At 42.5% G+C, this 26,072-nt stretch overlaps 5 protein-coding genes across 5 annotated transcripts; 2 read left to right on the top strand and 3 right to left on the bottom strand.

The window, feature by feature from the left end:
- Positions 1 to 1,824: 1,824 nt before the first annotated feature.
- On the top strand, positions 1,825 to 6,504 carry LOC141823884 (mini-chromosome maintenance complex-binding protein). Its single transcript, XM_074711084.1, has 14 exons — positions 1,825 to 2,004; positions 2,338 to 2,451; positions 2,530 to 2,637; positions 3,110 to 3,241; positions 3,324 to 3,371; positions 4,122 to 4,235; positions 4,325 to 4,483; positions 4,815 to 4,889; positions 5,031 to 5,144; positions 5,209 to 5,411; positions 5,495 to 5,630; positions 5,901 to 6,125; positions 6,219 to 6,286; positions 6,378 to 6,504. The coding sequence occupies exons 1-14, from the start codon at positions 1,825 to 1,827 to the stop codon at positions 6,502 to 6,504; spliced, it is 1,803 nt and encodes a 600-aa protein (XP_074567185.1).
- Positions 6,470 to 8,082, bottom strand: LOC141823883 (CBL-interacting serine/threonine-protein kinase 11-like). The gene has a single exon (XM_074711082.1). The coding sequence runs from the start codon at positions 8,034 to 8,036 to the stop codon at positions 6,762 to 6,764; it is 1,275 nt and encodes a 424-aa protein (XP_074567183.1). The 5' UTR covers positions 8,037 to 8,082; the 3' UTR covers positions 6,470 to 6,761.
- A 2,458-nt stretch (positions 8,083 to 10,540) lies between these two features.
- Positions 10,541 to 12,842, bottom strand: LOC141824991 (uncharacterized). Its single transcript, XM_074712349.1, has one exon. The coding sequence runs from the start codon at positions 12,840 to 12,842 to the stop codon at positions 11,016 to 11,018; it is 1,827 nt and encodes a 608-aa protein (XP_074568450.1). The 3' UTR covers positions 10,541 to 11,015.
- Positions 12,843 to 15,760: 2,918 nt separating this feature from the next.
- On the bottom strand, positions 15,761 to 24,257 carry LOC141824853 (leucine-rich repeat receptor-like protein kinase PXC2). Its single transcript, XM_074712187.1, has 4 exons — positions 24,152 to 24,257; positions 23,847 to 24,011; positions 17,408 to 18,782; positions 15,761 to 17,222 (listed from the first exon to the last, which is right to left on the bottom strand). Exons 1-4 carry the CDS (start codon positions 24,237 to 24,239, stop codon positions 15,761 to 15,763), a joined length of 3,090 nt encoding a protein of 1,029 aa, XP_074568288.1. The 5' UTR covers positions 24,240 to 24,257.
- Positions 20,905 to 22,837, top strand: LOC141824094 (trans-cinnamate 4-monooxygenase-like). The gene is given in 5 exon segments (XM_074711330.1): positions 20,905 to 21,176; positions 21,179 to 21,348; positions 21,418 to 21,779; positions 21,866 to 21,996; positions 22,078 to 22,837. Coding segments are annotated over 5 exon segments (1,509 nt in total). The 5' UTR covers positions 20,905 to 20,926; the 3' UTR covers positions 22,674 to 22,837.
- Positions 24,258 to 26,072: the final 1,815 nt, after the last annotated feature.

Below are 26,072 nucleotides of genomic sequence, written 5' to 3'. Positions count from 1 at the left end.
TATGGGGGAGTTTCAAATTATCATCGCTGCCAGCCTCTTTGGAGATGTTTGTGCATGCATAAAGTTTTAGGTCTCAGGGTGAGATTAGGGAGCTTGTTTTGTCTTCCATCAAACTTATTCACTTGAGACATTTTTGAATCTTGAGCAAAGGAGTTGGAACTTCCACTACCATCATTCTTCAAAAACATGTGTGTATCTTGGCTAGTGTTTCTACCTCTCATCAACCTTAGTCACAGGAGATTCTTCTGTGGATTCATTTGCACATTGTGAAGGTATCAAACTATTGGCAATGTCAGAGGAGTTGTGCTTTCTATCATGCTCGTTGAGAGAAACCGAAATGACAAAAACTCCAAATGGCCATAAGATACACACCAACTGAAATTGAGTATTTTGGTTTCAACATGTAATGCATATTCTTCTGGAAAATAACATATTGATATCGATACAACTTATAAACAAAGAATAAGCCTCAACTTCAAGCATAAAATCAGAGGCCCAGAAAAAATTGAACAAAATGTTTGAATTTCAAATTAAGGTAAAGACAATGTCTTGTCAAAACAATAGTTTCCTAACTTGTATAGGTGAAAGATTTTGGAAGCCACCCCCAGCTATGTTTTTCATAATATCTATCATCTATTTACCACCATGAATGTTGCAAGCCTCGTGTTAGTATACACAAAAAATATATATATAACACAAAGTTTCTTAGTTTTTATGCATTTGTCATTACACGACCCCCCTATTCCATCGGCAAAACCCTGGCGCCGGTCGAGGATTTCATTACAAAAGTGCTAACAATGTGCATAGCACATCCACGCTTAGCATCACATAATAACAAGAACAATAATATGCAAGTAAAACATTAACATTGCAAATGAGAAAAAGGCAATAAGCAAGAGGATATCAATGTTTGTCAACAATTTGATTTTATGATTTGAATTTTTTTTGGTTAGATGTCTCCAGGTTCATAAACTGTATTCTGGGAAAGAAGCAATACGAATTGAATATTTGAGCCATTTATTAAACGATGGACCTTTCCTTTGCTGTCTCTAATTTTAAGTGTATCTTTGATAATAGTACGCTAGCAAAGCTTAAAGAAATGGACCACTAGCAAGATCTGTGTCGTACTCTTCGCCCTGTAGTGATCTGCAGTAAAAGAAGACCTAATCGACTATCTTCGACACGTTGTATTTTGGTTGATATTCTTAAGATCAAGAGATCTCTATTAGTAATTACAATCAAACACATGACTCCAAGGCACAGCTTAAAACCCTAAAAACATTTTTTTATCCTCAATTTTTGCCACAAATTAGAACTACACAACATATTCTTCAAGGAGTAGAAGCATGCAATGCATATCATACAAGACACGAACGAAAATAATCGAGCACGTTAAATAAGAAATGATCCTCTGCTACAAGCGCAAGAATCGAATTTCTTGAAGAAAGATACGGTAAACATCCTCGAAAAAACACAAAAAAAAAAAAAAATCGCACCCGCGGTTCAGGAGAAGCAGGATAAACTCTTCTCGGTCTATCAGACGACAGAGAGGTTCTCTCTTCGGCCATCTTCCTGGAAGACGAGTAATCGGAGATTCGGAGTTCAGGAGCGCTCCAAAAGCATCGAAGCCACGTGACTTGCGCGTGTCGTTATTCCACGCAGATTTTAGCGGGAAGTGAAGGCCACGTCGGACGGTTTTTTTTGTTGGCGGGAAGCCCTCTTCATGGCGGGAAAAGGTGGCTACTTAGTCCGTCTCCATCCACCTACGGCCGCTAGAGGCAAGAGGAGAGAGAGAGAGAGAGAGAGAGAGAGAGAGAGAGAAAAATGGTGGGTTTGCCGTATGATTTCCTGGCTAATCCCCTCGGAGCTGTGCGTCAGACGTTCGAGAAGGCGGTGGCGTCGTCGCCAACCGACGTCGACCCTGCGGCGATCTTCCGCGGCAAAGATTGGGGCGCCGTCGATCTCTTCCGCGATTTTCTCTTCGAGAAGGGTGGGCTCGCTCAGGTAAGTCTCGGAGCCATTAATTTTTATCCTGTAGATTCTACTACGACTTTTCAACTATTCTGGCTCTGAAATACCTAGATCATTCGAGCAAGCCCCTTTAATTTGTCGCGTTTTAGGTCGTAGGAGAGTGGCCTTATGAGTAGGAAATTTATTGTTAGGATCCTGTCATGAAATCTAGTCATTCTTTTTTACCATGAAATGCAAGCGGATAGTTATGGATTTTAGCAAGCGAAGGGTCTCCTTCGTGCCCTAAGTAAAATTTAGATCTTCCAGCCAACTAACATGACTTCTTTTTTTTAACCTGATGATCAATTCAATGGATCCATGTTACAGGTTCCTAGTATTGATTCATCGTCCATGCGTTGGCTTCAACCCAACACGCTGGTACGCTTCAGGGGAATGGTACAAGATATGCTTGGCAATGAGCTATATGTTGGAGCTTTCAAGGTACTTGTTTTGCATTAATTTTTATTCTAGATGTTAGTTATTTGATCGTTTTTAATGCAAAACTTGATTTTTGTGAAGGATGGATCATCATGGAGGACGAACAAATTTACTGACTTTTCTCCTATTCGGCTGCCACCTGCATGTGAAACACAACTTTGGGAAAGACACCTTGTTTACTGCGTTCCAGTAAGCCGTTTCGCTTTTATCTTCACATCTCTGGGAATAGTTCATGGATCCACATCCACAGTCATGTTTGTGGCATGATAGAGATACTTGCTGACATCATTCGTAGTCTTTCTTGTTTTACTTTCGATTTAGGTCGACCATTTTAACAGGTTGTTTTGATCATATGTTTAAGTTATTTTCCTTCTTTCCTAGCTTAATTTTCCTTGTCTGGAGATTAACATTTGTCTTCGTACATGTGGTGGCTATATTCTAAATATCAACTCGATCATCTATGTGATATAAAACTTTTAGTTTAGTTGTTTCTGAGTAAGAACCTTAGAACAGGGTGCGAAGGATAAGAAGGAAACCAAAAGGTAATATAACAAGATGGAAGCATATGATAGGAAAACAAAATCAAGGAGATGAGATGATACCATGTTTGATATCGACATTTATATTTTTAGCATAATTAGTCATTCTATGTTATTGCCAGGTTCCAGGACAGAATTCATGGGTGACAGAGACTACGTCCACTCCAAGTACTCAAAATGTCTCTAGTTCCACATCCCAACATGTAGGAAAACGTGGAAGGGGTTCAGAAGATGAAGATATGAACTTAAATGTGGTTATTTGGCCTCTTATCTAAGTTGTGCCTAATAATGTTTTTCACAGTTGTAGTTTTGTCTTACAAAGCATTTCCACTGCAGGAATCTGATAATGGTGATTTGGGTTCTTCTCCAAACGCAAAGAAGCAGGTCAGTCTTTATATTGATGTGATATGGTTGATATCCATAAAAGTTGATGTCCTAATACCACTACAACTAGGTGTTGTAGGCAAACAATCAAGGCGTAGTTAAGCTTATATTTTACCAACTAAAGTATGTTTTTGTTGTTTGAGACATTTCTACTAAATATTGTGTCGTGATCATTGTACAAGGAAGTTGTAATTTTGCTGGATTAAACATGCAATATGCAACAGAATCTAAGTATATTGCTACAGTCTCCAGAACAACACAATATGCAGCATCTTTATGCTGCTACCAATATATTGCGTACTCTGTATCTCTTCTATAAGAATCAGATTTGTTTTTTGTTACCAGGATGGAATAATGATTTAGCTAAAAGGCATTTGCCTTGTTCATATGCTATTTCAATCACAGGCAATGCTGGTTTTCAGTCTAATTAATTTTTGCGATTCTATAATAGTACTTTAGACATTTTGAATTTTTATAATCTGTGTAGCCTGTTCTTATAGGAAATATGAATGGCTGTCTGAGTTTATACTGCTTTGAATCTTCTATTAAAATATGATAGCAGATTTAGAATGTGTTCTATCTAAAAGTTTGTTACCATCTAACACTAGAAAGAAAACTTGGATATTTCTTTTCCCTTTCTATTAGTATCTGCTAAGATAGCTGTGCTTATTAAGTTTGGCAACAATAGAATTTCTTTCTGATGGATAATTATATCCAGATTGAAATATCTCACACTTATTTCTCCTGCAGAAGGAACATGAAAATACATGCAGCTCGTCTTGTTTATCAGATGATTTGATGGATCATGGTAATGATTCAGTGTTTGGAAGTGGTGATTCAAATTATCCTACATGCTTAGTGAAGGTACTTTTTCATAATATTATTGTTCAGTCTTCATGATTGTGTATAATTTTTAGTCTAACAATTTTTTTGTGGAACATTAATATATACAGATCTATGATTTGCCAGAGAGTCATTTAAAGTTGAATGATGTCTTTGAGTTTATTGGTATTTACACATTTGATCCAGTCCTAGCTGTTCATAAGGATGATTATGATGACCCAATGTTTGACCTCTTTGAGGACCCGACAGTAGATCTTCCTCCTAGCAAGGTTGGTGATTGTTAATATTAGCTGTGAATTTTCATTTAGTTTGTGTGGTTAAAGAAAAAATTATTTCTCATCCAACAAGCAATACCCTTCAAATAGATGTATTGGATTGCTTATTGTGTTTCACCTGTGGTTCAATAAGAACAAATCTCTTGTTCAAGTAATTATTAGATATGACAAATGAGCAGCTTTTCTCATTAAATAAACGCCTCCCTCATGAGTTGCTTGTGTGTGGAGCTCAATCCTTTTAGTATTAATCTTGTTAGATACATTGTTTTTAACTTTTCTTCTGTCTCTCCAATAAAATGATCTCCTAATCAGTGCTTCTATACAGGTACCACGACTTCACTGTTTAATATGTCGAAAGTTGGATACTCAAGATTTCCTTTCCAATCCCCTTGCTTTTGAGGTAAAATTTTTATACATCCTTAAACTATCATCTTTCAACTCTATATTTAACTAATTTTATTTTGGCATCATACTATAACCAAGCAGGAATCTGTATTTCTACAATTCCTTAGCCTGAAAATACTGAAATGTGTTTTTGCAGCCTTTATCTAATGTTGCCAGAGGAATACGGGAGTCCTTACTTTCTCATCTTACTGCAATCCTTGGCAACGATGAATTGGCAGCACAATACCTGCTCTTGCATCTTCTTTCAAGAGTATGTTTAGTCCTTTTTCATTGTGTCATTTCTTGTCTGATATGCTTTAGTATTTTTTGAGCAGGTACGAGCTCAGGTTGATGTGATGTCCGTGGGCAAGTTGTCACTAAACCTTACTGGTTTCACCAGGGAAAGTGTATCGATATTTGGTCACCAACTCACTGGAGTGATCCAGAAACTCTTGCCTTTCACCCAAGATATCACTCTCACGTTAGATTACCTGAACACTGCAACACTTCAACCCCGGAGGAACAATAAGACAGGAAGGTAGGGAGGACACTCTTCAAGTCAGTGTGATAGTGCTTGTTGTGAATTGAGTTCATAGTAATGTGGTTTGTGGAACATTTCAGATTGGTTGCTGGAGTTCTGCAATTAGCACGAGGTACCCACGTGACGATCAATGAGACCTGTATGCAGAGTGGAACACTCAGTTCTAATGGCATTGACAATGCTAGATTGCTTAAGAATTTACTAGAATTACAAAAGGTGAGTTGTAACCTTGTCCTTGATCCACCATGATGAAAATTCACATTCAGCTTTATGGTAAAACTACCTGTTGATCTCTTCTAGTATCTCATTACTGTTCTCTAGCACTTCTTGTGCATTTACCTGTTGCAAATCTCTCAGCATTAAGTTATAGCTGCAGTCATTGTACATAAGCCCACAAGTAATCAGTCAGTTTTTCAGAATTGTTTTGTTGCTTTATAAAATAGCTAGCTAGTATCTGAATTCTGAAATTAAGTTGATGAAATGCAGGTGGAGTATGACTTTGAGTATTACAAGTTGGAGATGTCTGCTGATGTCCAACTACTTATCCTCTCAGAAGCCAAATCTAGCATTCTTCCAGCAGATTTGGTGTTACCCTTTTCTCCGAGGTCTGTTGTTTCCATAAATGCAACCATCGAAGACTTGCAAGCATGGAGGTGGTACTTGGCCACTATGAGGTCTCTCCCTTGCTCCATTGAACCTGAAATGAATCTGGTACTTGGCCACCCAACCTTGAATTCCTTTCCCTAGTTTGTCACATGTTAACGGGGAACATTCAAGAAACTCTTGACATTTTGGAAAATGCAGATGCTGCAAGATGAAATGGTTGCTTCCATGCAAGAAGACAAAAGCTTGGGATGTGCTGAATTGAACAGGTTTACCTTTATTCTTGCTAACCTAAGTTTGTGCTGAATGCATTTGACACCGAAACTGCTTAGTTCAAGGTTTTCGCTGTCTGTCTTTCAGATGGTTGACGATGACTGAGTTAATTTCTGCAAGCTTTGGCGAAAAGAACTTCAGTTTGGAGCATTGGCAAATGATAAAGGAATTGGAGAGGCTTAGGAAGGATAGGCTCAAAGAAAAAGCTCGTTGAGCCCCTAGATCTTGGATGATCAGTTCTCCATTAGGTAGCAATGATCCAACAGGTGTATAAATCATCTATCTCCTTTATAAATTATGCCTTCCCTCTGGTCAGCTTTGCTGCCCTGTTCTTGTTGGTCAATGTTTGGGACTAAACGCGTAAGAGCTCTCCGAGTCCACATGAGGTAAACACGCGCATGTATTTTTACAAAAACGTACTTGGTATACCGAAAATCTCAAGTCGGCCCCGATGGCACATTTCTTGGAAAGCTAGCCGACGGTAGCTCCCAATATCAGCCTCAGCTTCTCGTTCCAGAAGCTTCCGGCGGCTCCTCCCTTCTCCAGCTCTACCACCGCCATGTCGCCGAGCAGCCGATGAACCTCCACCCTAACTACTAAATCCCCATTTTGCCTCTCAACAACCGCTACCGACCCCTTCTCGCCTTCCCTCCTCGCCACCAAACCCTCGCCCTTTCCGACCTGCACCACCCGCTCCACCATCCGCTCTGTCGCGCCGGCCACCACGAACCGCTCGCGGTCCGGAATCCCTTCCGTGAAGCAGCCGGATAAGTCGAGCCCCGATGAGAAGGAGATGAGGTCGAAGGCGTTGAGCTCCCCGTCGCTGAGGCAGCGATGGTGGGGCTTCGAGTCGTCGGCGAAGGGCCGCATCAGTGCCGCCTTTTGATCCTCGTCGAGGCCCTTGGCGAACCATGAGTCGTGGAGGATGCCGTCGATTGAAATCCGGGTGACCGGGTTGGGGTCGAGGAGGCGGGCGATGAGGCGGCGGAGGTCGGGCGTGGTCCACCGCGGGCAGCGGTGGTGCCCGCAGTAGATTTTGCGGTAGAGGGACATGAGGTTGGGGTCATTGAAAGGGAGGTAGCCGGCGTTGAGCACGAAGAGGATCACGCCGCAAGACCAGATGTCTGCTTTCGCCCCGTCGTATCCGTCCCTTTGCTTCCCCGAAAGGATCTCCGGCGATACGTATGCCGGCGTCCCGCATTGGGTGTGGAGGAGTTGGTCGCAGTCGGAGGATGGACGGAGAGCGGCGAATCCGAAATCGGAGACCTTGAGGTCGCCGGCATCGTCTAGCAGGAGATTCTCCGGCTTAAGGTCCCGGTGGAAGACGCCGCGGGAGTGGGAGTAGGCGACGGCGGAGATCAGCTGGCGGAAGAGCCGGCGGGAGAGGTCCTCCGATAGGCGGCCGCGGTCCTCGACGCGGGAGAAGAGCTCGCCGCCCTTGGCGAAGTCGAGGACGAGGTAGACCTTGGAGCGAGAGGCAAGGACCTCGCGGAGGCGGACGATGTGGCGGTGGCGGAGGCGGCGGAGAGCGGAGATCTCCCTTATGAAGGAATCAGCAGAGGAGGCGGAAGCGGCGACTGTGCGTCGGGGTTTAGGGAAGACCTTGATAGCGACAGAATGTCCGGAAGGGAGGTGGCGGGCGTGGTAGACCTTGGCGGAGGCGCCACGGCCTAGGAGCCATCCCAGCTCGTAGGTGCCGAAAATGATCTTGGCCGGAGGCGGAGCACCGGCGACGTAGTCGGCCATGCTCTTCTACCGCTCGTTCCGTGTTCACCGTGGAGCGCGACGCCGCGAACTTGGAGGAACTGGCAGATGGTATCTAGTTCCATTTTAATACCGAACGAGCGGTCCAAAAAAAAAAGGAAAAACGAAAAATTACGATTAAAAATATTAAATATAATATAATTTTCAGGAAATAACCGTCAGCCAATTTCCAGGTTGCTTCCTCAGACGAAAACGAACCCCCACATGTGCGGCTGAAATCGTCGTACTTCTCTTCTTACCGTCCAATGAATAGTGACCACAAGATTCCACACAATTCAGCGACTGGACTATTCGTCGTGAGCAACACGCGGCTCGCAATGGAACCGAAACGCGGTTTCGGCCGCGGTTTGGTTCGGTGGTCGGCATCTCGTCGCAGCCGCCGGGTCAATTGGAATCGAAAACTCTCTATATTAGGAAATATTATTGCGATCAAGTCACAGCCAAGTGTTTATTATCGAATTTGTTTATTTTGGATTCTAATTAATTAATTAATTATTACAGTAGTGTATTTTTCCAAGGACACCGAGGCACAGTGTCGGCGAGATACCGCAGGCCGCCCACTGGAATTTGGGAGTAACGTACGTGGCGCTGTGCATTTATTTGGCGAGCCTGAAACAAATTGAATGCATGATGATTAGAGGGTATGCCAAACTTCATGACACTCTTTGTTTTTTGGGTTCAAACTGTTGACTGGCGTTATTGGCTCAGGCTCTGTTCGCTGCACCAGTGGAGGAGAATGAAGAGAAAAGTAAAAGGATAGATATTGATTATGGTCTTGTCTTTATCAATTTCGCATAGTTTCAAGTAAGTGGTGGTGGAGTCATCCCCTTTTTCCAGATGCTCTAAAGTGACTAATCCAAAAAGATATGCCAACTTTCAGTTATCCAAAGGAAAAAAAAAGTTCTCTCTTGGAAAACACCGTATGTGGCCCAATTTTGTAGAAACAGAGGGATGCGTGGAAACTTCACCTTTTTGATAGCTCCCCACCATCAGATGGGCGACCGGTTGGCTCTCTCCCATCCGGCCCGGTCTCCCACTTCCTCCTTCGACATGGACCGCTGGACAACGATGCAACTTACTCATTTGGATCCACCACCCGGCCTTCCTCTTCTTCTTCCTCCTCCTCCTCCTCCTCTTCCTCGTCGTCTGCCAACTGCAGGTGTTGCAGAAGGTCAGTGGCGGGGTGTTTATCCTGCATATCTGAAGGTGCTCAATGAGCCAAAAACTCGTACTTGGTAAAAAGCTGTGATCGAGATTATAAACAAAATAAACATCAAAATATTTCAGGATAAGAATTTCTTTGTGGAATTGGATCAAAATATCGTCGTTGCTCTCACTTAAAAGAGTTCTTGGCTTGGCTCTGAAGTTCGGAGTCAGAGAGAACTCGAGAACGAGGTTTAAAGTCAAGAATCAAGTTCGGAGTCATTTGATGCTCAAAAATAAAAGTCAGAGCCTGAGAGTATTAGGGAATCGGGGTAATCACTTAATGTTCGAGAATATGAATCAGAGTCTGAGAATACTCGAGAACTGAGTTTGAAGTCACTTAGTATTTGGGGATGAGAGTCGGAGTCCGGGAGTTTGAGAATCGAATTCGGAGTCGTTTAGTTTTCGGAAATTAAAGTCAGAGCTAAAAAGTACTCAGTAATGACTTCAAAATTATTTAGTGCTCGAGAACCAAATTCAAAGTCCTAGAGTTCTCGATATTATTGTAACATGAAGGTGAGATTGGGAAAAACGTTAGCCGCAATAATAGCAAGTCTTAATAACAAAGATTAATGTCCCATGAGACATTATCGGGAGACGAGATCATAAGGCATTGTGGCATGAAAACAAAGCTGAGGAATAAAAACAGATGTTGCAATCCGAGGATTTAATAACATAAAAATTATTGATACCTGGTGAAAGTTATAAAAGAAGAACAATCCCTCATGCTCATTTCTCACACATCTTCTGCTACATGTCCAATATTTTTGCTGCCATTCTATTATTTTTTGATCTCAGTCATCTAACTTAAGCATTAGAGGATTTTCATCGGGACTAGACCAGCACTCTATAATCTCGTGTTGATTTTGAATAAGAAAATCCTTTTATTGTGATACAATGAACAGAAAGAGCATTCCAGCTGTCAGCCTCCTAGAAATACTCAACTAGGAGTTATCAGAATTTTGCAATATCATCTTACAAATATATCCTCGTAGTTTTTCTTAGAAATATATCCTAATCAACGAAATATTTTAATCAAGAGAAGTTTACTTGCTAATTGATCAAAAATTTCTTGTGCACTTCATAGAATATGAATGAAGCACGCATACATTAATTCATGAAACTTACTCCCAACTTTATATGAATTCATTGTCGTTCACGTAAGGCACATTTTCCATTAAAAAATCATGAAAATGAAGAACATAATCGGTGTTTAGAAAGCCTTGTCTTTATAAGCTGATGTATGTATAGATTTACAAATGCAATGGGAAAATTATTTTTGTTCTATCTTTCTTATCATCTCATCATAACTACTACTATCACTATCAATGCTTTCCACATAAGAATATTTAAAAATTAGCCGTACACAATTTTGAATTTGACAACAGAATTGTTAGCTGAAAAACAGCAAAATCTAAAGAACCAGAGAAGCTTTTCAAACTGAACTTTGTTCTCCTCTTGCCTTAAACAAGCTAAATAGCTTCATTTGTTCTTAGAACCGAGGCTATCCATCTGCAAAGCTTCCTTTGCTCACTGTTCTAATTGCAGTGGTAGTTGCCTTTCATCACATCTTGATCTTCTCCTCCCAACAAAATTCTAGCTCCAACAGGGAGAAGCTCAACTTCCACCAGCTGGGAGAAAAAAAAAACACTTTGCTTGCCCTCGTGGATCGATAGATCATCCAGGATGGTCGATCAAATGGCCCATGTTCTGAGCATTGAAGCTTCTGGCTCTGCAGTTAAAATTTTCAAGTTTAGATTACTGAAACACTCTCTCCATGTTGAGACCTGTAGGTGGTTTCCAATGCGGAACTACATTCCTTTTAACTGCAGCTGCATAAACTCCAAAGGCCTCCAGAACTCGCCCCAGTCCACATAACGCACTGAGCGTTATGCCAAATGAAAATTTACTCGGAATTCTGTCTCCGTCAATCATAAGAACCAAAACACTTATGGCATCATCACATCTCCCTTGTTCACATAGAATGCGAAGAATGACATTGAATGTCATCATTCTAGGAGAATAACCATTCCTCACTATCTCATGGAGGTGGAACAAAGCCTTATCGACTTCTCCTCCTCTAGCAAGAGCTTGGACCATCAAGCAATATGTGTAAGGTGACAGATCATGACCAACTTCCTTTATTGACTCGAACAGTTCAGTAGCATCTTTTAGCACCTTGTCATCGATCACAGGTTGCCTGCATATGCCTCTGAGGAGTGTGTTCATGCAACGCTCGTCCACCACAAAACCAGCATCCCTCATTTTCTTATAAATTCTCCAAGCTGCAGAAAACTCGCCCTGTCGCAACATGCCTTGTAAAATGATAGTGTAACTAATAAAATCTGGTTGGCAATCTCCTCTTTGCATTTTTTTCAAGAGACGAAGCCCTTCCAAGGGCCTGCCTGCCTTGCAATATCCATTGAGGACACTGTTATAAGTGACGATATCTGGCACTAGACCAATCTCTTCTGCTTCCTTGAGCAATTCCATTGCATCATCACATCTTCCAACCATGCAAAAGCCATCCATGAGCAGTGTGTATGTGTATATATCAGGTTGTGTGGAAGAACTCTTGATCTTTTTCAAGAGTTCAAATGCCTCCTCTAACCTACCAACATAGCACAAACCTCTGATCAGACTATTGTACTCACGGATAGATGGTTCATAACCTGTTTGGAGCATTATCTCGAACACTTCAAAGGCTTTTTTCATTCTCCCCCTCTTGCTCAAACAATTGATCAAACAAGAGAATGTGGCATGGTTTGGATGATACCCTCTTTCGAGTATGTCTTCTAAAGTTTGCTTTGCCTTGTCTGGTTCATTCTTCTTGCAGAAGCAATGTACCATGATCGAATAGGTCCAGAAGTCTGGTGCTATCCCTTCACATGGAAGTTTGGAGAAGAAGTTAACAGCATACTCGTACTCACCAGCTTTCATCAAAGCTTTTAGAATGTCATTGTAATCAGAAATTGTCAAATTTCTTTCATCGGACTCAAAAAGATCAAGAATTTTCACACGTTCTTCGATAGGCAGCTTGATAAATATCTTGACCAGGCCAACAGCATCCAAGCTGCTGCCGACTTTTTTGAGGCAGAATTGACTCTCTTCTTTTGCATAGTTAACATTGGCATCCTGTTCTTTGTCCTTTGCTTTGTCATCGCCAGCTTCCGCAATCCTACTGAAAGCTTCCTCTTCGATAAGCTCAAATTCTTCTCTACGAAAGCGATTATCATTCTTCTCAAATTTAACCACTCCGCTTTCTTCCATAGCAAAATCACAAATTCCGCCTTTTTCTTCCATGCTACCAACTTCCACAACGGAACTGAGCAAATCTGCTTCCTTCTGTATGCCTAATCCTCTACACCTCCTAAAGTCAAGAAATTTCGGCTCTACCGTGCTCCTTAAGGTAATTCTTCGCAAGCAAAATAGTGCCTTGAGATGAACAGACTTACCTCGATGGAAGTTGGCAGTGGAAGGATATTTGTCTACCAAAGAAGAATCGAAGAGCAGGGATTCACTGAGGAAGCGGCGTGGAAAGGAGAGCACAGGAACGAGAGAAGAAGGCGCGTGGAGCGAAGTCATCGATCGAGGATTGCATCAGCTCGTCGACAAAGGGTTTGAGTCGAGGGCTCGTGGTGATTGGGGAAGAGACGCGTTATGGTCACCGCTGGTGAGTCGAGACTAGGCTTCACCTTCCGCCGACTGGGCTTTCATAGTTTATAAATAATGGGCCTGTAGGTCGAGGGCCCAATTCCCCCAGGGTGGCTTTGTTTTTTTCTTTTCTATGGTTTTTGAGCCTTTTTTATTCATTTAAAACCCATTTTCCAGATCTTTTTGAGCCAATTGAGCCTATCTTTGATCCCCCAATAGTGTTGTTTTGTTCTTTAATCTTTCAGGCAGGTTCAAACACTGTTGTTTGCTGAAAGAGCACTTCTTTTTCTCAGTACAAGTTGCATTCTACAATAGTGGCATGGGTTTTAACACTGATGAAGTCTCTCTTCCTTCCTAGAAACCCAATGAACTGTTGCTTTGCAGTTTCCAGGTCTGTTGCCACTAAAGTTGAAGTTGGTGCGAGTGCTCCAGCTGCTCCATCAACTTTCTGAGCTGTGAGGCATCATCTTTTGTGCTCTGAGGCCCCAATGGAAGTGCTTCTTCATTGGCAGTCAAAAACTTTCTGAGACTGCAAACAATCTTTCAAAGTGAATCAGATTTTGGACCAGAAATATCAGGAAAAATTAAGAATCACCAAGGCCTCAGGTTATCCCCTGTCCTACACTGAATTGTTTAATCTTAATCTCATCAAAAGGGGTGTACCAAAAGCACCAGAGCACCAGACCAACATTATTTATGGTTGTGCTGGAGACATAATAATACAAAAGTAAGCATGCCACAATCAAATCATGGTTTTGTGATTTAAATAACTTATTGTTTCTCGTTCTCTCGAGGTCCTACAAGCTGCTTTTAACTGAGAACTGCAAGTGTATCATGCTGAGTGAGGAACAAGACAAGAGGTAGTGGTGGAATAGTTTTTCTTTCTTTACAGTCAACCCTTCTCTCATTCCAATTTGCACCTTTTTTAAAAAAGGAAAGAAAGAAACATCTAATTGCCCTTTTGATGCGTTGCTAGTGCCTGCCTCATTTTAATATGTAAGATTCCTTGTGGGTATTAGAGCAAGACAGGGATTTAGGTAGACATTACAGATAATAGCTAGATGCCTCAACTCTAAGGAGAGTTAAAGATAAGGCATTAGAAGCAGGATCATTTAAATAGAATCGAGATGACTGCTAAACCGATTTCTTTCTTTAGTTCAACTAGTTCGATCGAAATAAAAGTTGAAGCAGCAGTCCAATTCTCGAACCAGTGGACTCCACTTAATGGAGCTTGGAACAAGACAATTCCAGTAAAGAAATATTGAGGCCTTCTTCCTTGTCCTGTATCGAAATTTTCAACATCAGAAGCTCCACGCCAAAAGACAATGTAAGCACTTTTTTGGAACCTGATCAATTACAGTAACCTTGCAGAATCATATCTAGCAAATCATCATTAACTAAATGCCAAGAATACAGTAACCTGATCATTAACTATAAAGATGACAGTATGAGACCCTTAAATTTATCATCACTTTATCATCAGAATTCTACACATGAAACCCCAAAATATGAGCTGTATGTGCTGCTGCATCTGTAGATGAGTCTGCATGTACAGCTGAGCCTGAGAGGATGAAGATATAAATGTGATGACAAGGACCTGCATGCATCCCTTTCTCAAACTTGCAAACACTGGCTACGTTCCAAGAGCAGGTAAAACCCATTTTACTGAAGTTTATTGACAATTTTTTGGTGGTCCAGTATTCACTAAATTATCGATCTGATTTATAGACTGTATTTTATAATCACTTTACTACTGGAGATTCTCACAGTTAAAAAAAAACACTTTCTTTTTCTATGTATCTTGCTCAGTCAACTGTCTGACATGCCACTGTTTTGCTGTAGTCAAATAAATTCTAGATCTTTAACATACTTGACAGATTTAGTGAGCCTGTTTCTAATGTTTACTGAGAAGCTCTCTGAGCCATGTCAGAAAATGAGCTTCTACCATGTGATTGATCTCACTTCTGAACGTCCACAAGTGCATGAGTTTGAAAAAGAAAAAGAAACACACTGTTGCAGCATTATCTATGCGAGCTCAAGTACTATTGTTGTTTTTACTAATGAGTTGGACTTTTTTTTCTTACTAAATTCAAAGTATCTCAGTAGAAACCCTTTGCCCTGCTACTTTCTGCCTTTGTTGTCAGAAGCAGTAACTAATAGCAAAGAGCATGGAAGTATGGCAGTGTTTTGAGAATTGGACAAGGAAGGAGAAACATGAGCTAACAATATTTGAACACCAGTAGGACCTTTCAGATTTAACTGCTAGAAGATGAATGGAATGATCTAGTGGCTTGGGACTGCAACTTCAAATCGGAAAAACTCAGAATTCAACAACATGGATATCCAGATGCATCCATAAAGGAAACCGTAAGAGTAAGAAAACTATAACATTGCGTAAAAGGAATTCGAAGCTGATTTATCAAGATCAACCTCCTAAATTACACTCAAAACATACTGACATAAAGAGTTGCACATTGTCCTTTTACCCAGCCTGCTTCTAAGAAACCATGTTTTCATTGGTAACAGAAGCTAGCGAAGAAGCATGAAAGGTAAAATGCAACTTAAGAAGGTTATACAAATAAGAACCTGGTGAATGTAATCCACCTTGCAGCAGCACAAGAATACTAGAGAAAGGAAAAAAACCTCATTTAACTTTCATAAGGATTTCTGGCTTGCAGTTTGTTAGTCAAGCTACTTCTGTAGCAGCTAGGCCTTCTTTTTTTTTACTTTTGTTTCGTGCAAACCAAATTCATCTACCATGCTAGTTCATCATTCTAGGTATCTACCATATAATTGGTTTATGTCGTAGAGTTTCACGGAGGCTGGATAAGAGATTCTGGACCGAACCATCAAGAAAGCTCCTCCTCCTGATTATCCTGAGGGCATCTGATCATCTCTAGGATGTTCACAACTTCAACCATATCTGGCCTGGTAGATGGCACCTGAGAGGTGCATATCAATCCCAATTTTGCGACTGGAAGAGCCTCTTCGACAGGAAACTTCCCGCAAAGTCTTTCATCAATGCATTCCTCCGCCCTTCCATCCTCCAGTGCCTCTCTTACCCAATCGCAAAGGAGCACCACATCATCCTCCATATACTCCACTGGCCTCTTTCCTGTCAGAATCTCAAGCACTAACACTCCAAATCCATATACATCACATTTCTCTGTAATCTTCACTGTACGACAAGCAAATTCTGGTGCCATATAACCGAGCGCACTCTGTATCTTGCTACTAAGCACATACCTATCCAGCATTGGCAGCAACTTTGCCAATCCATAGTCCCCTACCTTTGCCTCGCCAGCACCGTCAAGGAGAATATTGCTCGATTTTAAGTTGTAGTGTATTATTTTGAGCCGATGGAGATATGCTAAACTTCTTGCGATTCCCAGAATCACATCAAAACGCTCTTGCCATGAGAGGGTGTTAGAGGTAGAGCACTCATGGAGGTGCTTGTAAAGACTTCCACCTGATATGAACTCATATATAAGAAGTTGAAGTGAAGGAGTCCAGTAATAGCCTTCAAGGCCAACAAGATTTGGATGTTGCACTTTCCCCAGCCTTTTGACTTCCCTCTCAAAATCTTCTTGAGACTTCACTAAACTTGAGACTGTAAGCTTCTTTATTGCCACAGATCGGCCATCTCTGAGAACTGTCTTATAAACTGAACCGAAACCTCCTCGACCCAGCTCACAGTCTTTGTTCAGAACAGCATGGGCACCAGCACTGAATTCAGGGTCACCACCAGCAAACATGACAAGCTTGCCAGAGTTAGTATCAGTGGTCGGAGAATGGCTAACATATTCATCCGAGAGAGCCAATTCTGCAGCAGAATTGGATGTAGCAGCACGAACACGGAGGTTCAAAACAGTAATTGTAATGATGCCTATGGCAATTACAGCAGCAGCTCCGATAGAAACTAGAGCCGAGATGCTTAACACAATCTTCTTGTGGCTGCCATTGCTTGATGGAAACACGGTGTTCGACAATGAGTCCGGTGATGATGAGTTGGGGTTAAGTACAATAGGCTTTGGAAGGAATGCAGGGCAAGAGATGTTGACAGCTGATCCACAAAGTCCCGGGTTGTCTGTTACGGATGAGGGAGGGATTTTGTTGAAGAAGCTTCCTGCAGGGAGGTCTCCGGAAAGTTGATTGTGGGAGATGTTGAAGGAAAGGAGGTGGGGGAGGTCAGAGAGTTGCTTAGGAATGGTTCCTGAGAGTTGGTTGAGGGATAAATCAACAACTTGGAGATTCGTGAGATTGGCCAATGCTTCAGGAATTGCTCCAGTAAGATTGTTTTGAGAAAGATCTCTGCATGAACAATTCAAACAATGAACAATGTTTAGAAGTAGAGATAGAAATGCTAAGCACAGTTAAATCAAGCTACTTTATCAATAGAGATTTAGTCCAAATGAAGCTAAAATCCATTATACCGTAAAATCCGTTATACCAGAAGAACTATTATTTGAAAGAAAAAATAAAGATAAGGATCTCACAAATACGCAAGTAAAGAGCAAGTTCCTATTTGACTTGGAATTTCTCCAGTGAGAGAATTCTTCTTCAACCTCAGCTCCTTGAGGGATGTTGCTAGGCCAACTTCTTCTGGTATTTTTCCGCTTAACCCGTTTCCACTAACATCTACAACTATGAGAGATTTCAGCTCACCCAACCTTGCTGGTATGGAACCATATAGTGAGTTGTATGATAGATTGAGGAATGTTAAGCCTCTAAGATTCGAGACTTCCTTTGGGAATTTGCTGAAGAAGGCATTGTCAGACAAATCCAACTTCTGGAGAGTTGAATCTGTAACTGGAGGGAATTCGATCGGTCCTGTAAGCTTATTCCCTGATAACAAAATTTGCTCGAATCCTGATTCGAAAACCCATGCTGGAAGATTCCCCGTCAATGAGTTCCGACTAAAATCCACTTCCAGCAAGCTCCTACAGGCAGCCAGTGAATCCGGCACAGTGCTATTGAAGTTATTTTCAGAAAGCTTCAGCACTTTCAAGTGTTGGAGATTGCTCAGTGAGCTTGGAACTGGACCAGAAAACTGATTCCTCGACAAATCTAGGGTTTCAAGGCTGCTCATTTCTCCAGTCCACGCTGGAACTTCCCCGGAGAAAGAGTTTGAACTCAAGCTCAGGTAGGAACACGTAGACAGTTTGCTCAGAGATTCTGGGAGGTCTCCTGACAGCTGGTTATTTCCTACATCTATGGACTTCAACAATAAGCAGTCTCCGGTGTCGTTCGGCAACCGGCCGGTGAGCTTGTTGCTTCTCAAGCTGATAGCCCTCAGATTGAACATTTTACTGATTCCAGAGGGAATCTCTCCATCCAGAGAGTTGTAAGAGAGGTCGAGCGACCTCAATGCATTCAAAGACCAAATTTGGCTCGGCAAGGAACCGGAAAGCTGGTTCGCCGACAGGTTCAGCGCCGCCAGGGTGGAGCAAGCGCCCACATCAGACGGAATCTTCCCCGAGATGGAATTTTTCGCCAAGGAGATGTCGCGAATGGACCTACATTGTCCAAAGAACCCGTCCGGGATCGCCTCGGAGAGGCTGTTTGCGCTGAGATCCAGCGACTGGAGGCTCTCGTGGCGGAGGAAATCAGGGCTGAGACTACCTGATAAGTCGTTGTCCGAGAGGGACAGCGTCTGGAGGAACCGAAGCCAGAGGAGGCCACGGCCGAGCCTGCCGGAGAGACCGAACCCATCGAGGTTGAGCTCGGTGACGCGGCTCGACTTGGGGTCGCATCGGACGCCAACCCAGTTACAGGGGCTCTCATCGTCCTCGTTCCAAGACGAGAGCTTGGACTGGGAGTCTTCAAGCCCCGACTTGAACACGATCAGGCCGAGGATGTCATCGTTCAAGGACGTAGTGCCGGATTCGACGAGCAGGAAAAGGAACGAAACCAGGAAAATGGCTGCAAGATGAAAGCTTTTCATCTTGGCTGGGTTCGCTGAGCTCAGATCGAGGGTCCCCGAGTTCAAAGATGAGATCTTTTTGTGCACCGGAAGAAGCAAACGGCGGAAAGGAGAGATCTTTACCAAGGGAACGGAGGAACAAACCAGTCGCAGAGCAAATGATATGGAATTTGGTTTCGGGAGGTAAGGGGAATAGTAATAAGCACAGAGCAAGAACAGCCTTTGCTGCTGCGTTTATTGAGGTGTTCAATGCAAATGGCGGAAGTGCAACAGAGAGAGAGAGAGAGAGAGAGGTTGGTGGAAGAGGAAATGAAGTGAAGAATGGAGTCCGGTCAGTGTTATAACGCACTGGTGGCAGAATCCAAGGTGAAAGAGAACTGTGGGAGTCGTCTTCTTCTCTCCGATTTATCCAAAAAAAAAAACTCCTTTATTTTTTAAAAATTCAATAAAAGTTCAAGAAGAGGAGTTAGGGTTTTCGGCCCACTGCTGTTTCCGGACCACACCTTTTGCCGGCATTGTGCTGGGCCTTTTTTATTATTAATACAATAAACGCCCATAATTAATGCGAATGGGTCGTGCTCAGCATTCAATAGCCTCGATTTGCCATCACTGTTTACTATCAGACGTTGTAACAGCTGAAAGGCCATTCTTTTGAGGCTTTTTTTTTAAATATTATTCCTTTTATTCTTTTGAGAGGCAAGCACAAAAAAAGTTTCAACCTTCAGATAACTTTCTTTAGAGCTGGAGGATTGAGAGGTATTTGAAACAAGAACATATATACATGGTTACATATTCTGGATCCTGTCGGCCGAGTTGGATCACCGGAAATGTCTGCAGTGGTGGTGGTGGTGGTGGTGGCAGTGGCGGTGGCGACGGTCGTCGAGCCTGAAACATTGCAGCACGGGGAAGGACACGACGAAGAGGCATCTCCCGAGGCCTCTAAAGACGTAGGAAGCAGCTAGACAAGGGCAGCAACAGCGAGCCAAGAAAGGCTCATGATCCTTCACGGCGATGATGCTTTTCTTCACTCATCTGAAGTTTCTGAATTAGAAGGATAATTAAGAGAACAAGAGATGAGAGACAGAGTTGTGATCATCTGTCTGTCGATCATAACAAAGAGGAATATGTTCCTTTTATTTATTTATTGGTGGATATAATATGAAGAAAAAAATTGGGATAAATTAATGGTAGGTGAGAATAAGTAGAAATTTGCAGTTGTCTTCAGTAATGTAAAAAAAAAAAAAGGGTTATTCTTATCTATCTACTACATGGAAAAAAAAAACACATGGTCAACTTTTTGACTTGATCAACTTGCCTTTGATCAATTATTTAAGAAACTATACTGATTGGCCAGACACAATTAATTAAGTTTGTAAAAATGTCTAAATAAATTTTGGCATATAGTTAATGCCCTTCACGTTGCAAGAGAAGGGTTTGATTGAGTTAACTCATGCAGCCCTAAAAATAATTAAGTCAACTCTTCCTTCTCACTTTGAAGGCTGTACGGTACTCTTCCCATTTCTTTTATTTATAGAGAAAGTCAAATGGATCAAGTCGAAGCAACTTGTATTTGTTATTTTCTTATCCAATTTCAATTGATCTGGCACAAATATATATATTTATAGCTGTTTCCCACATTAATTAATTAAAAATAAGGTAATTTTTTAAATACCTCCAACGTTTAACAATCTTTTTCTTATATTACCCTCAATAATTTGTGTTTATATTTATCTATATATTATTAATCGATAATAAAGGGAAAGCATTTTGATATTAAAAATAATATTTTAATGACGAAATAGAAGTACTAGAAGGCATTTAGAAGACTAAATGATTTTGATTACTTTTGTATGCATACATTATTCAACTAAAATTATGTAATCCAACAGTTGACTTTGAAATGGGCAATAGCCTCCAACTACATGGCGCCAAGTCAACGGTAAGATTTGAAATTTTAGCAGCAGATCGGTCGACTCCGTCACCGTCAAGTAACCAGGGATCGCCGTCGAGCTTCCGTCTATATATTTTTCTCTTTCAGTTCCGATGTCGAACACCGAGTCGGCGCAGTACTCTCCGTCCCTGCAGTGCCACCATGGATTTGGTCTTCGCGGAGAAGGCACTTCTGGGGCTGTTCGCGGCCGTGACGCTTGCGATCGTGGTGTCGAAGCTGTGCGGCAAGCGGTTTAAGCTGCCGCCGGGGCCGCGCCCAGTACCCATCTTCGGGAATTGGCTCCAGGTCGGCGACGACCTCAACCATCGCATGCTTACCGGCATGGCCAAACGCTTCGGCGACATCTTCCACCTGCTCATGGGCGTCCGCAACCTGGTGGTCGTCTCCTCCCCGAGCTAGCCCGCGAGGTCCTCCACGCGCAGGGCGTCGAGTTCGGCTCCCGCACCCGCAACGTCGTTCTCGATATCTTCACCGGAAAGGGACAGGACATGGTCTTCACTGTCTACGGAGACCACTGGCGCAAGATGCGCCGCATCATGACCGTCCCCTTCTTCACCAACAAGGTATGAATCGATTCGAAACCCTTCCTTCATCCGTGAAAATTCCAACTTTGACGGGTCTCTGTTGAGCAGGTAGTGCAGCAGAACAGAGAGGGGTGGGAGGAGGAGATGCGGCTGTTGGTGGAGGAGCTAAGGAGAAATCCGAAGGCGGCCACCGAGGGGGTGGTGATCCGGCGACGCCTCCAGCTAATGATGTACAACAACATGTTCCGGATCATGTTCGACAGGCGGTTCGAGAGCGAGGAGGATCCCCTGTTCAACAAGCTGAAGGCGATCAACTTCGAGCGGAGTCGTCTGTCTCAGAGCTTCGAGTTTAACTACGGCGACTTCATCCCAGTGCTGAGGCCCTTCTTGAGGCGATACCTCAACAAGTGCAGGGAGGTGAAGGACCGCCGGTTGCGACTCTTCCACGAACAATTCGTCGCCGAGAGGAAGTGCGTGGCTTGCTTTCTTCGATCTCTCTGTTTTTCCGAATTTCTAGCGGAGGTTTATTTTTTGGGCTAAACGTTTCCGAAAACAGGAAGATGATGGAGGAGAAGGGATCGAAGTTTGAGCTCAAATGCGCAATGGATCACATCTTGGACGCGGAGAGGAGAGGCGAGATCAACTACGACAATGTCCTTTACATCGTCGAGAACATCAACGTCGCCGGTCATTACTTTTCCTCTGTATTCTTTTTTTCGCGTGAAGGAAGTTTATATATTTACGGCGTTGAATCTGAACAAACTGCAGCGTTGGAGACTACCCTGTGGTCGATCGAGTGGGGCATCGCGGAGCTGGTGAACCACCCGGCGATCCAGATCAAGCTCCGGCGAGAGCTCGACTCCGTCCTGGGGTCGGCCCAGTTGACGGAGCCCGACCTCGTCCGCCTCCCCTACCTCAACGCGGTGGTGAAGGAGACCCTTCGGCTGCGGATGGCCATCCCACTCCTGGTCCCCCACATGAACCTGCACGACGCCAAGCTCAGTGGCTTCGATATCCCCGCCGAGAGCAAGATCCTGGTCAACGCCTGGTGGCTGGCCAACAACCCGGCCCTGTGGAAGGACCCCGAGCAGTTCCGGCCGGAGCGGTTCCTGCAGGAGGAGGCCGGCGTGGAGGCCAACGGCAACGACTTCCGTTTCCTGCCCTTCGGCGCTGGCCGGCGAAGCTGTCCCGGAATCGTCCTCGCCCTGCCCATCATCGGCATCGCCCTCGGCCGTCTCGTCCACAACTTCGAGCTGCTGCCGCCGCCGGGAAAGGACAAGGTGGACACGGCGGAGAAAGCCGGCCAGTTCAGCCTCCAGATCATGACGCACTCCACCGTCGTCTGCAAGCCCGCGAAGCTGTGAATGAAGTCGATTACAAATTTGCACTTACGCTTGCGTTAATTATTTGATGCACGTTGATTAAGATTATGGTGATTATAGTGTGTTAAATAAGCCTGTATCCTTCTACTACTGTTGCTTTAATTGAAGTCATGTAATTGCATTTATTTCCTTTTTCGATTGATAAATTGCAGCGCGTGTCTACAATATTGTACTATTAAAGGAAATTTTAAAAAAAAAGAGTTGAGAAAATTTTAATTAACTTATTAGCTCTAATTAATTGAACTCGGCTTAGTTTTCTGTTTATCTTTTTTTGTTAATGCGAAATAAACAAAAAAAAAAAAGAAGGCAATAAATCATATATTTTTTTAATGCGAAATAAATAAAAAGGGGAAATATAGGATGGTTATTAATTGTTTCTACTTGAATAAATTATTCAATTGTTTATCTTTTATGTAAAATGACCAATTGAAAGAAATAAAAATTGCACTAGATTAAATAAATAATTTGTTGGATGCATTATTTCTAACTTAATTTTGTTCAAACTAGAGAAGGCGAAGAAATTATTTACAATAAAAACTTTTACAATGTAACTCAAACGAGAATTTCGCAAACCTCAAGGAAAACGATTAAATATCGCTCATCTATACGTGGACCTTTCTTTAATAGTCTTTTTTACGTGAACACCCTTCATAGTTCTTAATGAAACTGTAAAATTTTGCTGCGTCGGGGATACGATCGACATTTCATCCTAGAAGTTGACCGAGTTCCACCAGGAAATCGTCCGCGTCGAACCCGGCCAACTCGGTGATGTCCCCCTCCCTGAGCGGCAGACTCGGCGAGTACAACTCAGTCGCGGAGTGCAAACTTTGCTCGATGCAGACCCCGAAGACGTCGACGTCAGCGTCGCCGAAGAAATCAAATGTAGTCCTCCCTACTTCGTCGCCGTCGCCATCGCCGTCCCCAGTGGCGGCCGACTCGTGTTCGCAATCGCCACCTGCCGCCGCCTTGTCAGCGGTGGGGAAGTTGGTCACTGCCCCGGTACCCTTCATGCGGACCGCGGCGGCGTCGTAGACCGCAGCCGCCTCCTCAGCCGTGTCGAAGGTCCCCAGCCAGAGCCGCTTCCGCTTCGCCGGGTCGCGGATCTCCGCCGCCCACCGCCCCCAGGGCCGCCGCCGCACGCCTCGGAACCGACCCCGGCGATCGTGGCCGCTCCTCCGCCGGGCGACCTCGACGCGAATCTCCTGGACGTGCCGCTTAGCCCGGGCTCGGGCGCCGCCGCCTTCCTCGTCGCTGGAGGACGACTCGGTGGCGTCGGCGTCGGCGCAATGGATGCGCACGACCTTCTCCCGGCGAACGCCGCTCCGCGGTATCATCAACGCGAAAAAATTAGACAAAAATCTCATCATTTTAACAATTCGAAGCATCTGAACTCCAAATTCGACTAATTAAATAGCATTACAGATTATAAATTTCTGCAAAAAGCAAGAGAAAAGAAATACTTTGGTCATCTGCTGATCCGTATTCGTGTCGATCAAGCTTTCGATGATATGGTTTGATAACGGCAGTGGCGTCAGCACCAGATGGCATAGCTGATCTCTGATGTGGAATGAAGATTTGGCGATCAATCTTTGGTCATCTGCTGCATCACGTTGATACTTTATATTTTTTTAAATATTTTTTTTTTCAATCGAACAAAGATTTACTTCAGTCTGAAGGAAACTATATATTTTTACCATTTGTGGAGTTGAGGAGTGGAAAATAGTCAAAAGTAGAAAGCACGAGACGAAAAGTAAGCGAAGAAATAATCAAAAAAGGAGATTTATGCCGATCGAACTGTTGACGATGTGTTGACGATGGCTATGGTTTGCTGGAATTGCTGATCTGATGTGGAAGATTTGTGAACAATTCATCTGTGGCATCACGTACATACTTTCATTTTTTCAAAAAATATATTTTATTCAGTCCAACAAAGAATTTTGTTAATTGAGTTAGTCTTTTTGTCGTTGGACTATTCCAATCTTTGATTCGGTTCGGGTCATTGAAAGTGAGCCGGAGACTTAATTTTTGGGGTAGAAAAAAAAAATCGTTTCTCACCTACTGTTTGAATTGATCCATCTTTCTGACGCTTTTTACCTAAACATCCATTTTTTTTATATATATTTCATATGTTCATGTCTTACACTTGATTAATCTTAGAGGCGATTTGGTCCCGTAAAATTTTTCATTGACTATCAAAATAAATTTGAAACATAAATGACAGTCCACATAATAGCTCAGTAATCCTAATAGTTCAAACACAGAAGATGATTTTCTTACACTTCTTGAGTTTCGAATTGTCGATATATGAGGAGCCTCAAGATGCGCTTATCATTTTTTTTAATTGAACATCCAGTGCTTACGAGTTGATTAATCTCGAGATGGACGGTCTAATCTTATATTTCATCCACTAAAAAAATCTAAAAGCACGATCACTCTTGGCCGTGGTGATTCAACATCATCGATAGTTTAATCGTTGTAAATATGTCCTATATGATAAACTATAATAGTTTGAGAATGCATTATATCTTGCGTACATAGCTGAGTTGGTTATCACCACACAGAATTACTTAAGAGATCAAGATTTGCTTACCACCAATACCATAGCGACTGCAGTTTCTCCTAATAATCCTTGAACTTATAATTCTCATATTTTACGGAAATTTGACTTTATTATTTCAGACTGAACCAAAAAAACTGTCACATTTGATAGAAATATGAAATACTTTATGGTTGGACTATGAGCTTATAATTAATATATCGCTGTTCATCAATCAACATCTCAACTGCTACTTTAATGATCGATCTAATCTGTGTTTAATGCGACATTAACGTGGTTTTCCTTGTCATGCACTTGATCAAAAGCCACATACTTTTCTCTTTCTGAATTAATGAGCAATCAAAATTAAGGCCCCACTTAATTATCTTAATCACAAAAACAATATAATTACGCTATACAAAAGGGATATAAATGTCGTGGGTAGATTTGAGGGAGACTAATTTGTTCACTAATGGTATATAAGAACGCCCTTTTCATTAATTCAATTTTTTCCCTTTATTTGTAAGTTGGAATTTTATAAAAATTCGATGTTTATTTTTTGATAATGGGAAAAAAGATGTGGCCACAGTAAATTTGAGCATAGTTTATGAATATTCAAAGTCAAATTTTAAAATAGTTTTCCCTAATAAAATTTAAAATTTAATTATCTTAATTACTTTTTAAGTGTTTTATTATTATACTACACGCGGTGGGTGTCATTTACCAAATAATACACCTACTGCATATCTTTGTTTAATTCCTTATATTAATTCAAACTCGCTCTTAATTATCATCATCATACCACCAACACTTCCCTGGACGGTCAGGATTACACGACGGCCGAG

Source organism: Curcuma longa, chromosome 3, assembly GCF_044706935.1.
Source record: "Curcuma longa cultivar G26 ecotype Majalengka, Jawa Barat chromosome 3, ITB_CL_G26_1.1, whole genome shotgun sequence".
Classification (NCBI taxonomy): domain Eukaryota; kingdom Viridiplantae; phylum Streptophyta; class Magnoliopsida; order Zingiberales; family Zingiberaceae; genus Curcuma; species Curcuma longa.
This window is presented reverse-complemented; position numbering and strand designations above follow the sequence as displayed.

Bases quoted from the DNA above. Each gene is read 5' to 3' on its own strand.
- LOC141823884 (XM_074711084.1), top strand. From the start codon at position 1,825: ATGGTGGGTTTGCCGTATGATTTCCTGGCTAATCCCCTCGGAGCTGTG. The intron at 3,372-4,121 runs GTCAGTCTTTAT...TTTCTCCTGCAG, and splicing joins CTCCAAACGCAAAGAAGCAG to AAGGAACATGAAAATACATG. The intron at 5,412-5,494 runs GTAGGGAGGACA...GGAACATTTCAG, and splicing joins AGGAACAATAAGACAGGAAG to ATTGGTTGCTGGAGTTCTGC.
- LOC141823883 (XM_074711082.1), bottom strand. From the start codon at position 8,036: ATGGCCGACTACGTCGCCGGTGCTCCGCCTCCGGCCAAGATCATTTTC.
- LOC141824991 (XM_074712349.1), bottom strand. From the start codon at position 12,842: ATGACTTCGCTCCACGCGCCTTCTTCTCTCGTTCCTGTGCTCTCCTTT.
- LOC141824853 (XM_074712187.1), bottom strand. From the start codon at position 24,239: ATGCCATCTGGTGCTGACGCCACTGCCGTTATCAAACCATATCATCGA. The intron at 24,012-24,151 runs GTATTTCTTTTC...GATACCGCGGAG, and splicing joins CGGATCAGCAGATGACCAAA to CGGCGTTCGCCGGGAGAAGG. The intron at 17,223-17,407 runs GTGAGATCCTTA...TTGTTCATGCAG, and splicing joins TGCTCTTTACTTGCGTATTT to AGATCTTTCTCAAAACAATC.